Source organism: Oncorhynchus kisutch, linkage group LG14 (genome assembly GCF_002021735.2).
Source record: "Oncorhynchus kisutch isolate 150728-3 linkage group LG14, Okis_V2, whole genome shotgun sequence".
NCBI lineage: Eukaryota > Metazoa > Chordata > Actinopteri > Salmoniformes > Salmonidae > Oncorhynchus > Oncorhynchus kisutch.
The window spans coordinates 72335295-72347852 of record NC_034187.2 but is presented as its reverse complement, the minus strand read 5'-3'; the positions used below and the strand labels follow the sequence as shown (position 1 = coordinate 72347852).

Here is a 12558-nt window from a genome sequence, read left to right as displayed (position 1 = left end):
GTTTCTACAGTAGTGTCTAGTGCCTACTCTACTGTCTAGTTTCTACAGTAGTGTCTAGTGCCTACTCTACTGTCTAGTTTCTACAGTAGTGTCTAGTGCCTACTCTACTGTCTAGTTTCTACTGTAGTGTCTAGTGTCTACTGTAGTGTCTAGTTTCTACAGTAGTGTATAGTGCCTACAGTAGTGTCTAGTGCCTACTCTACTGTCTAGTTTCTACAGTAGTGTCTAATGCCTACTCTACTGTCTAGTTTCTACAGTAGTGTCTAGTGTCTACTGTAGTGTCTAGTTTCTACAGTAGTGTCTAGTGCCTACTCTACTGTCTAGTTTCTACAGTAGTGTCTAGTGCCTACTCTACTGTCTAGTTTCTACAGTAGTGTCTAGTGCCTACTCTACTGTCTAGTTTCTACAGTAGTGTCTAGTGCCTACTCTACTGTCTAGTTTCTACAGTAGTGTCTAGTGTCTACTGTAGTGTCTCGTGCCTACAGTCGTGTCTAGTGCCTACTCTACTGTCTAGTTTCTACAGTAGTGTCTAGTGTCTACTGTAGTGTCTAGTTTCTACAGTAGTGTATAGTGCCTACAGTAGTGTCTAGTGCCTACTCTACTGTCTAGTTTCTACAGTAGTGTCTAGTGCCTACTCTACTGTCTAGTTTCTACAGTAGTGTCTAGTGTCTACTGTAGTGTCTATTTTCTACAGTAGTGTCTAGTGTCTACTGTAGTGTCTAGTTTCTACAGTAGTGTCTCATGCCTACAGTAGTGTCTAGTGTCTACTGTAAGTGTCTAGTTTCTACAGTAGTGTCTCATGCCTACAGTAGTGTCTAGTGTCTACTGTAGTGTCTAGTTTCTACAGTAGTGTCTCATGCCTACAGTAGTGTCTAGTGTCTACTGTAAGTGTCTAGTTTCTACAGTAGTGTCTCATGCCTACAGTAGTGTCTAGTGTCTACTGTAGTGTCTAGTTTCTACAGTAGTGTCTCATGCCTACAGTAGTGTCTAGTGTCTACTCTAGTGTCTAGTTTCTACAGTAGTGTCTAGTGTCTACTGTAGTGTCTAGTTTCTACAATAGTGTCTAGTTTCTACAGTAGTGTCTAGTGTCTACTCTAGTGTCTAGTTTCTACAGTAGTGTCTAGTGTCTACTGTAGTGTCTAGTTTCTACAATAGTGTCTAGTGCCTACAGTAGTGTCTAGTGCCTACAGTAGTGTCTAGTTTCTACTGTGTTTACAGTTGCTGCTATCACCCTAAGTCATTATGAAGATAACCATAACATTTACCTCTCTTGGGATGATGACAGCTCCTTCTGAAGTAGACCAGTAACATACAGATAACGAACAGACAGGACAGAGTGATGGCAGCCAGAGGAGAGAATGATCTGCTCTCCTGGACATATCTCTCCTTTCCTACAAATGAAAGAGAACAACCATAAACTCTTGCAGAATCAGTGCCTCTTTTAAAACTGCTCCTCAAAATCCACTTTTCTAAAACTATCTTCTAATGTATGATTTTATATAGCTATTTTGTTTTCCTACTCAATGTTTCTGTCTCTGTGTCATCTGTAGTCCTTTTATTAATTTTGAGAAGCACTTTGTTAACCTGCCATTGAAAAACACTCTATAAATAAAGTTAGTATTGTTACAGTCAGAGTCAAATTTCAAAACTTTTATCAGGGCCGGTTTCCCAGACACAGATTAAGCCCAGTCCTGGACTAAGAAGCTCTTTCAATGGAGAATATCTATTGAGAATGGTTGTTAGTCACGGAATAGGCATAATCTGGCACTGGGAAACCGGCCCTGGTGGTTTAGTGACTAAATTGTACAAATTTGAGAAGAGTCCAAGGTGAGAGTAAACCTGTCAACCCAGGCCTGGTGGACAGTTAGTGTGTTTAGTTTGTTCATCAACATTTTAGATCATTCTTAATAGGATATATATATTTACAGCGTTATTTGCTATACAGTAGCCAAGATTATGTGTATCTTTTTCAATTTGGAGACTGAAACCACCTACGCATAGAAACTCCACACATGCAGTAAAACATGGTCAACAATGAGACCAGCTGTTATTTTTCTCTGTTTACTCTCCCATAGAGCCAGTGGACTTTTACACAGGCCAGAGTGACCGGTACTTGGCAACTAAGGAGAAATACAATATTTATGATTCACCTTGTGTGGGTGGATTAACTGACTCTCTTCTAAATGTACCTTTACTTTGGACTCTCAGCAAGCTAGGTTGCTGCTCATATTTCAGATAGTCATGCTTTATAAACTACGTAGGTTACAAATATAGGTCTTCACCTTGGTACCTTATGGCATGATAATGTGCACAGTGTGTACTCAGACCTGATTCCCAGTTCCAGCTACGCTATGCCAGCACCCCAGGGCTGTGTGTGTGTGTTCCCAGTCCCTCCTACGCTCCCTCCAGCACCCCAGGCCAGCTCTACCCACCTGTCCCCAGGCTGGCCACCACCAGGGTGAACTGGGTCTCATCCTGCTTCTGGGTCACATTGTTAAACGCCCGGCACAGGAACTCCTCGGCCTGGGCCAGCTTGTAGGAGGTGACCTCCAGGCGCAGTCCCACAGTGATGACCTCAGTGGCGTTGTTGGTCTTAGAGATCCACATACAGCTGTTGGGAGGGTTGGAGTCGGCCTGGCAGTCGAAGAACACCAGCTCACCAGGGTTCACTGTGAAGACCTCCCCAGTTCGCAGACCATGGTCAGACTTCACAGCCAGGTTGTAGGGGCCATCTGGGAGATATTAGAGTGGTTCATATTGTCACAAACCGGCCCTCTGGGAACATAGTTTTATGATCGACTTCAAGCTCTATTGGGACTGTGGAAAGCTAGGATCCTTTGGCAGCTAGGATAAATTGTTTTATTAGCAATTATTCAGAATGTCAGGGCCTCCTAAATGACACAGCAGTCTGAGGCACTGCATTACAGTGCTTGAGGCGTCACTACAGACCCGGGTTCGATCCTGGGCTGTGTGGATCTGGCCGCGACCAGGAGACCCATGAGGCGGCGCACAATCGGCACAGTGGCGTCCGGGTTAGGGGAGAGATTGGCCGGCCGGGATGTCCTTGTCCCATCGCACGCTAGCGACTCCTGTGGCGGGCCAGGTGCATGCACACTGACGCCTTCACCAATTGTACAGTGTTTCCTCCGACACAATGGTGCGGCTGGCTTCTGGATTGAGCGAACAGTGTCTCAAGAAGCAGTGCGGCTTGGCAGGGTCATGTTACGGAGGACACATGGCTCTCGACCTTCGCCCCTCCGTACGGGAGTTGCAGCGATGGGACAAGACTGTAACTACCAATAGGATACCACGAAATCGGGGAGAAAAAGGGGTAAAAAAATTATAATTCTAAAAAAGATACATATATATTCAGAATGTCATTAAATGACCAAACATGTCATTCTATTGTGAGGCAGCATTGGGCTCTTCACCACTACAAATCAGGTTACAAGACATACAGTGCCTTCAAAAAGTATTCAGATCCCTTGACCTTTTCCACATTTTGTTACGCTACAGCCTTATTCTAAAATGGAGTAAATAAATGAAAATCCTCAGCAATCTACACACTATACCGCATAACGAAAAAGCAAAAACAAGTTTTTTTAAATGTTTGCAAATGTATTCAAAATATAAAAACAGAAATACCTTATTTACATAATTACTCTGACTTTTTGCTATGAGACTCGAAAATTGAGCTCAGGTGCATCCTGTTTCCATTGATCATCATTGAGATGTTTCTACAACTTGATTGGAGTCCACCTGTGGTAAATTCAATTGATTGGACATGATTTGGAAAGGCACACATCTGTCTATATAAGGTCCCACAGTTGACAGTGCAAGTCAGAGCAAAAACCAAGCCATGAGGTCAAAGGAATTGTCAGTAGAGCTCTGAGACAGGATTGTGATGAGGCACAGATCTGGGAAAGGGTACCAACCCATTTCTGCAGCATTGAAGGTCACCAAGAACAGTGGCCTCCATCATTCTTAAATGGAAGAAGTTTGGAACCACCAAGACTCTTCCTAGAGCTGCCCGCCCGGCCAAACTGAGCAATCAGGGAAGAAGGGCCTTGACCAAGAACCCAATGGTCACTTTGACAGAGCTCCAGAGATACTTTGTGGAGATGGGGGAGAACCTTCCAGAAGAACAACCATCTCTGAAGCACCACCAATATTTAACTAGTCAAGTCAGTTAAGAACAAGTTCTTATTTACAATGACGGCCTACACCAGCCAAATCCAGACGACGCTGGTCCAATTGCACACCACCCTATGGGATTCCCAATCACAGCCAGTTGTGATACAGCCTGGATTTGAACCAGGGTGTCTGCAATGATGCCTCAAGCACTGAGATACAGTGCCTTAAACAGCTGCACCACTTTAGTGGATCCCTGTCTGTGAAATGTTCAGTTGTCTGTTATCTTTTGTCTATGGTCTATTGTCTAAAATCCTAAATAAAATATATTTATCTCAAAAAGATAAGATGTTAATGCAAAGAAGTTCCATTTATTAAATCTCTTCCCTCTGACTGCATCTCAACATACAACCTTTAGCAAATGCATTTAGCATAATTAGACTGCAAATTGTCCTATTACATTTTTTGTCTTGTTTTCAACTGTAGAATGGGTTCATGACTGAACATATGTCAACGGTATTCTTCCACGTCGGCTAACCTCCAAACCTGCCACAACCAGCCTGGTTTCCTTAACCTAACGGAGGCCCGATAGCGATACTGCAGTACTGACATGATAGTATTGCCACAGAACAGTGGGCCTCTGTCAGACTCCCATGCAAATTTCAGTCACTTCTGTTTTCAGACCTCACTGAGCTCTCTTATGGTTTGAATTTCCATACTGGTATTACTCATAGAAGGCCAGGAGGATGGAAGTATTTATACTTCTGTAAAATGTGGAAAATACAGTGCGGGAAGTTGAGTCATTAAGTTCTTTCCCCGGGCTCTTGTTTATTAATTTTGACATGTATTCTGCATTGACTAGCTCATGAATAGCAAACATGATGTTCTATTGTGACCCATGTTGTATGAGGCGTAGTTTTATGAGACGTAGTTGTATGAGACATAGTTGTCTGTGAAGTAGTTTTATGAGACGTAGTTGTATGAGACGTAGTTGTCTGTGAAGTAGTTATTTTTATAGTGGTGGCAAGTAGCCTAGTGGTTAAGACTGTTGGGCAGGTAATTGAAAGGTTGCTAGTTTGAATCCCCGAGCCGACTAGGTGAAACAAATCTGTTGCTGTGCCCTTGAGCATGGCACTGAACCCTAATTGCTCCTGTAAGTCGCTCTGGATAAGAGTATCTGCTAAATGACCAAAAATGTCATGTATAATGTGCAGTAATAGACAGAACTACAGTAATGTGCTGTTATAGACAGAACTACAGTAATGTGCTGTTATAGACAGAACTACAGTAATGTTCTGTTATGGACAGAACTACAGTAATGTGCTGTTATAGACAGAACTACAGTAATGTGCTGTTATGGACAGAACTACAGTAACGCGCTGTTATAGACAGAACTACAGTAATGTTCTGTTATAGACAGAACTACAGTAATGTGCTGTTATAGACAGAACTACAGTAATGTGCTGTTATAGACAGAACTACAGTAATATGCTGTTATAGACAGAACTACAGTAATGTGCTGTTATAGACAGAACTACAGTAATGTGCTGTTATAGACAGAACTACAGTAATGTGCTGTTATAGACAGTACTTACAGAAGACACTGAGGTCCAGGGTGTGGCTCTGTCTCTGGCTGATGTGGTTCCTGGCCAGGCAGCGGTACTGTCCAATGTCCTTCTTCCTCACAGGGCTTATCACCAGAGTAGAGTTGTCCTGGGAAAACTGATGGCGATCACTAACATCTAGGGGCATGTTGTTCCTCAGCCACTGGTACTGGACCCTGGTTCCGTTCTCCACCCTACAGGTCCATGTCACGTTCTCCTTGTCCTCAACAACTGTAGAAGATGGTGTCTTCTGGATAACTGGAGTGGACACAGGTACTGGAGAAGGGGAGAGACGAAACAGTAAGATGATGATAGGCACATATTAAGCGCAGCCAAGCAAGCCACAAAAGTACATATCTTTCAAGTTACTTAATTAACCTAGTTACTGTAGGAAGCTAGTTACTGAAGGAACCTAGTTACTGTAGGAACCTAGTTACTGAAGGAACCTAGTTACTGTAGGAACCTAGTTACTTAATTAACCTAGTTACTGTAGGAAGCTAGTTACTGAAGGAACCTAGTTACTGTAGGAACCTAGTTACTGTAGGAAGCTAGTTACCGAAGGAACCTAGTTACTGTAGGAACCTAGTTACTGTAGGAACCTAGTTACTGAAGGAACCTAGTTACTGTAGGAACCTAGTTACTTAATTAACCTAGTTACTGTAGGAACCTAGTTACTTAATTAACCTAGTTACTGTAGGAACCTAGTTACTGAAGGAACCTAGTTACTTAATTAACCTAGTTACTGTAGGAAGCTAGTTACCGAAGGAACCTAGTTACTGTAGGAACCTAGTTACTGTAGGAACCTAGTTACTGAAGGAACCTAGTTACTGTAGGAACCTAGTTACTTAATTAACCTAGTTACTGTAGGAGCCAAGTTACTTAATTAACCTAGCTACTGTAGGAACCTAGTTACTGAAGGAACCTAGTTACTTAATTAACCTAGTTACTGTAGGAGCCAAGTTACTGAATGAACCTAGTTACTGAATGAACCTAGTTACTGAATGAGTACATACAGTATATTAGAGCACTACACATTATGACATCATGAATGCAATAACGCACTCTAATCCACTAACACACGTTGACTCTGTACCCCCTGTATACAGCCTTGTTATTGTTATTTTATTGTGTTCCTTTTTATTTATTTTTTATTTTATTTTCTTTAGTAAATATTTTCTTAACTCTATTTCTTGAACTGCATTGGTGGTTAAGGGCTTGGTTGGTTAAGGGCTTGGTTGGTTAAGGGCTTGGTTGGTTAAGGGCTTGTAAAGTATTTCACAGTAAGGTCTACACCAGTTGTATTCGGCGCGTGTGACGAATACAATTTGAGTTGATGTGATTTTAAAAGGCTAAAATAAATATATTTATTACCCTCTTAATATGTATATATTTATATTGCTTTAATAAATCTGTCTGTAATAATTCAGGCTGACAGATAAGATTCTCTGGTGTCCACTAACTCACCATCGACGGTGACGTGGACGGTCCTCTCAGCCCTGACGAGCTCCTGTCTCTGGGGGAAGTGAATGTCCAGGTCCAGATGATAGTCCCCCTCTGCCGCCTCATCCAGCCTGGAGATCAGGAGAGAGGCGTTGGGGGGCTGGAAAAAGTAGCGCTTCCTGTGTCTCATCGAGGCCAGCATGATGGCGGTGTGGTTGTGGAAGGTCACCAGCAGGGTTTTGGGGCCCCCCGGCCGGGTCTGGTACCAGCTGCCCTGGATCTCAACATCCTCCAATCGGAAGTAAGTCTCCACGGAGAGGAGGAGGGACTTCCCTTTGACGCCATAGAGCACGGACGGAATATGGACGATCTCTGAGTTTACTTCTGAGGATGGAGGGAAGGAAGGGATGAGACAGAGCATTATAGAGGAGGGAAGGAAGGGATGAGACAGAGCATTATAGATGAGGGGAGGAAGGGGTGAGACAGAGCATTATAGAGGAGGGAAGGAAGGGATGAGACAGAGCATTATAGATGAGGGGAGGAAGGGATGAGACAGAGCATTATAGAAGAAGGAAGGAAGGGGTGAGACAGAGCATTATAGATGAGGGGAAGAAGGGGTGAGACAGAGCATTATAGAGGAGGGAAGGAAGGGGTGAGACAGAGCATTATAGATGAGGGGAGGAAGGGGTGAGACAGAGCATTATAGAGGAGGGGAGGAAGGGGTGAGACAGAGAATTATAGAGGAGGGAAGGAAGGGGTGAGACAGAGCATTATAGAGGAGGGAAGGAAGGGATGAGACAGAGCATTATAGAGGAGGGGAGGAAGGGGGTGAGAGAGAATTATAGAGGAGGGAAAGAAGGGGTGAGACAGAGCATTATAGAGGGGGGAGGAAGGGGTGAGACAGAGCATTATAGAGGGGGGGAGGAAGGGGTGAGACAGAGCATTATAGAGGAGGGGAGGAAGGGGTGAGACAGAGCATTATAGAGGAGGGAAGGAAGGGATGAGACAGAGCATTATAGAGGAGGGGAGGAAGGGATGAGACAGAGCATTATAGAGGAGGGAAGGAAGGGATGAGACAGAGCATTATAGAGGAGGGAAGGAAGGGATGAGACAGAGCATTATAGAGGAGGGAGGAAGGGGTGAGACAGAGCATTACAGAGGAGGGAAGGAAGGGGTGAGACAGAGCATTACAGAGGAGGGAAGGAAGGGGTGAGACAGAGCATTATAGAGGAGGGAAGGAAGGGATGAGACAGAGCATTATAGAGGAGGGAAGGAAGGGGGTGAGACGAGCATTATAGAGGAGGGGAGGAAGGGATGAGACAGAGCATTATAGAGGAGGGAAGGAAGGGGTGAGACAGAGCATTATAGAGGAGGGGAGGAAGGGGTGAGAGAGAATTATAGAGGAGGGAAGGAAGGGGTGAGACAGAGCATTATAGAGGGGGGAGGAAGGGGTGAGACAGAGCATTATAGAGGGGGGAGGAAGGGGTGAGACAGAGCATTATAGAGGAGGGGAGGAAGGGGTGAGACAGAGCATTATAGAGGAGGGAAGGAAGGGATGAGACAGAGCATTAATAGAGGAGGGGAGGAAGGATGAGACAGAGCATTATAAGGGAGGGAAGGAAGGGATGAGACAGAGCATATAGAGGAGGGAAGGAAGGGATGAGACAGAGCATTATAGAGGAGGGAGGAAGGGGTGAGACAGAGCATTACAGAGGAGGGAAGGAAGGGGTGAGACAGAGCATTACAGAGGAGGGAAGGAAGGGTGAGACAGAGCATTATAGAGGAGGGAAGGAAGGGATGAGACAGAGCATTATAGAGGAGGGAAGGAAGGGGTGAGAACAAGAGCATTATGAGGGGGGAGGAGAGGGATGAGACAGAGCAATTATAGGAGGAGGTGAAGGAAGGCGGTTGAGACCGAGCATTATTAGAGGAGGGGAGGAAGGGATGAGACAGAGCATTATAGAGGAGGGAGGGGTGAGACAGAACATTATAGAGGAGGGAAAGGAAGGGGTGAGACAGAGCCATTATAGAGGAGGGGAGGGAGGGATGAGACCAGAGCATTATAGAGGAGGGAAGGAAGGGATGAGACAGAGCATTATAGAGGAGGGAAGGAAGGGATGAGACAGAGCATTATAGAGGAGGGAAGGAAGGGGTGAGACAGAGCATTACAGAGGAGGGAAGGAAGGGGGTGAGACAGAGCCATTACAGAGGAGGAAGGAAGGGGTGAGACAGAGCATTATAGAGGAGGGAAGGAAGGGGTGAGACAGAGCATTATAGAGGAGGGAAGGAAGGGATGAGACAGAGCATTATAGAGGAGGGAAGGAAGGGGTGAGACAGAGCATTACAGAGGAGGGAAGGAAGGGGTGAGACAGAGCATTACAGAGGAGGGAAGGAAGGGGTGAGACAGAGCATTATAGAGGAGGGAAGGAAGGGATGAGACAGAGCATTATAGGAGGGAAGGAAGGGGTGAGACAGAGCATTATAGAGGAGGGGAGGAAGGGATGAGACAGAGCATTATAGAGGAGGGAAGGAAGGGGTGAGACAGAGCATTATAGAGGAGAGGAGGAAGGGATGAGACAGAGCATTATAGAGGAGTGGAGGGGTGAGACAGAACATTATAGAGGAGGAAAGGAAGGGGTGAGACAGAGCATTATAGAGGAGGGGAGAGGAAGGGATGAGACAGAGCATTATAGAGGAGGGAAGGAAGGGATGAGACAGAGCATTATAGAGGAGGGAAGGAAGGGATGAGACAGAGCATTATAGAGGAGGGAAGGAAGGGGTGAGACAGAGCATTACAGAGGAGGGAAGGAAGGGGTGAGACAGAGCATTACAGAGGAGGGAAGGAAGGGGTGAGACAGAGCATTACAGAGGAGGGAAGGAAGGGGTGAGACAGAGCATTATAGAGGAGGGAAGGAAAGGGGTGAGACAGAGCATTATAGAGGAGGGAAGGAAGGGGGAGACAGAGCATTATAGAGGAGGGGAGGAAGGGGTGAGACAGAGAATTATAGAGGAGGGAAGGAAGGGGTGGAGACAGAGCATTATAGATGAGGGGAAGAAGGGGTGAGACAGAGCATTATAGAGGAGGGAAGGAAGGGGTGAGACAGAGCATTATAGATGAGGGGAGGAAGGGGTGAGACAGAGCATTATAGAGGAGGGGAGGAAGGGGTGAGACAGAGAATTATAGAGGAGGGAAGGAAGGGGTGAGACAGAGCATTATAGAGGAGGGAAGGAAGGGATGAGACAGAGCATTATAGAGGAGGGGAGGAAGGGGTGAGACAGAGCATTATAGAGGAGGGAAGGAAGGGATGAGACAGAGCATTATAGAGGAGGGAGGAAGGGGTGAGACAGAGCATTACAGAGGAGGGAAGGAAGGGGTGAGACAGAGCATTACAGAGGAGGGGAGGAAGGGATGAGACAGAGCATTATAGAGGAGGGAAGGAAGGGGTGAGACAGAGCATTATAGAGGAGGGGAGGAAGGGGTGAGAGAGAATTATAGAGGAGGGAAGGAAGGGGTGAGACAGAGCATTATAGAGGGGGGAGGAAGGGGTGAGACAGAGCATTATAGAGGGGGGAGGAAGGGGTGAGACAGAGCATTATAGAGGAGGGGAGGAAGGGGTGAGACAGAGCATTATAGAGGAGGGAAGGAAGGGATGAGACAGAGCATTATAGAGGAGGGGAGGAAGGGATGAGACAGAGCATTATAGAGGAGGGAAGGAAGGGATGAGACAGAGCATTATAGAGGAGGGAAGGAAGGGATGAGACAGAGCATTATAGAGGAGGGAGGAAGGGGTGAGACAGAGCATTACAGAGGAGGGAAGGAAGGGGTGAGACAGAGCATTACAGAGGAGGGAAGGAAGTGGGTGAGACAGAGCATTATAGAGGAGGGAAGGAAGGGATGAGACAGAGCATTATAGAGGAGGGAAGGAAGGGGTGAGACAGAGCATTATAGAGGAGGGGAGGAAGGGATGAGACAGAGCATTATAGAGGAGGGAAGGAAGGGGTGAGACCGAGCATTATAGAGGAGGGGAGAAGGGATGAGACAGAGCATTATAGAGGAGGGGAGGGGTGAGACAGAACATTATAGAGGAGGGAAGGAAGGGGTGAGACAGAGCATTATAGAGGAGGGGAGGAAGGGATGAGACAGAGCATTATAGAGGAGGGAAGGAAGGGATGAGACAGAGCATTATAGAGGAGGGAAGGAAGGGATGAGACAGAGCATTATAGAGGAGGGAAGGAAGGGGTGAGACAGAGCATTACAGAGGAGGGAAGGAAGGGGTGAGACAGAGCATTACAGAGGAGGGAAGGAAGGGGTGAGACAGAGCATTATAGAGGAGGGAAGGAAGGGGTGAGACAGAGCATTATAGAGGAGGGAAGGAAGGGATGAGACAGAGCATTATAGAGGAGGGAAGGAAGGGGTGAGACAGAGCATTACAGAGGAGGGAAGGAAGGGGTGAGACAGAGCATTACAGAGGAGGGAAGGAAGGGGTGAGACAGAGCATTATAGAGGAGGGAAGGAAGGGATGAGACAGAGCATTATAGAGGAGGGAAGGAAGGGGTGAGACAGAGCATTATAGAGGAGGGGAGGAAGGATGAGACAGAGCATTATAGAGGAGGGAAGGAAGGGGTGAGACAGAGCATTATAGAGGAGAGGAGGAAGGGATGAGACAGAGCATTATAGAGGAGTGGAGGGGTGAGACAGAACATTATAGAGGAGGAAAGGAAGGGGTGAGACAGAGCATTATAGAGGAGGGGAGGAAGGGATGAGACAGAGCATTATAGAGGAGGGAAGGAAGGGATGAGACAGAGCATTATAGAGGAGGGAAGGAAGGGATGAGACAGAGCATTATAGAGGAGGGAAGGAAGGGGTGAGACAGAGCATTACAGAGGAGGGAAGGAAGGGGTGAGACAGAGCATTACAGAGGAGGGAAGGAAGGGGTGAGACAGAGCATTACAGAGGAGGGAAGGAAGGGGTGAGACAGAGCATTATAGAGGAGGGAAGGAAGGGGTGAGACAGAGCATTATAGAGGAGGGAAGGAAGGGGGAGACAGAGCATTATAGAGGAGGGAAGGAAGGGGTGAGACAGAGCATTATAGAGGAGGGAAGGAAGGGATGAGACAGAGCATTATAGAGGAGGGAAGGAAGGGGTGAGACAGAGCATTACAGAGGAGGGAAGGAAGGGGTGAGACAGAGCATTACAGAGGAGGGAAGGAAGGGGTGAGACAGAGCATTACAGAGGAGGGAAGGAAGGGATGAGACAGAGCATTATAGAGGAGGGAAGGAAGGGTGAGACAGAGCATTATAGAGGAGGGGTGGAAGGGATGAGACAGAGCATTATAGAGGAGGGAAGGAAGGGGTGAGACAGAGCATTATAGAGGAGGGGAAG

At 46.3% G+C, this 12558-nt stretch overlaps 1 protein-coding gene across 1 annotated transcript in view; it reads right to left on the bottom strand.

Moving 5' to 3' along the window:
• LOC109904661 (HEPACAM family member 2-like) overlaps positions 1–12558 on the bottom strand; it is a 48315-nt gene that overhangs the window by 3900 nt on the left and 31857 nt on the right. Inside the window, exons 2-5 of the mRNA XM_020501846.2 lie at positions 7200–7559; positions 5727–6011; positions 2433–2732; positions 1266–1391 (exon numbers count right to left, since the gene is read on the bottom strand). Of these exons, the coding sequence (XP_020357435.1) occupies positions 1266–1391; positions 2433–2732; positions 5727–6011; positions 7200–7559 (1071 nt within the window). The remainder of the gene's footprint in view (positions 1–1265; positions 1392–2432; positions 2733–5726; positions 6012–7199; positions 7560–12558) is intronic.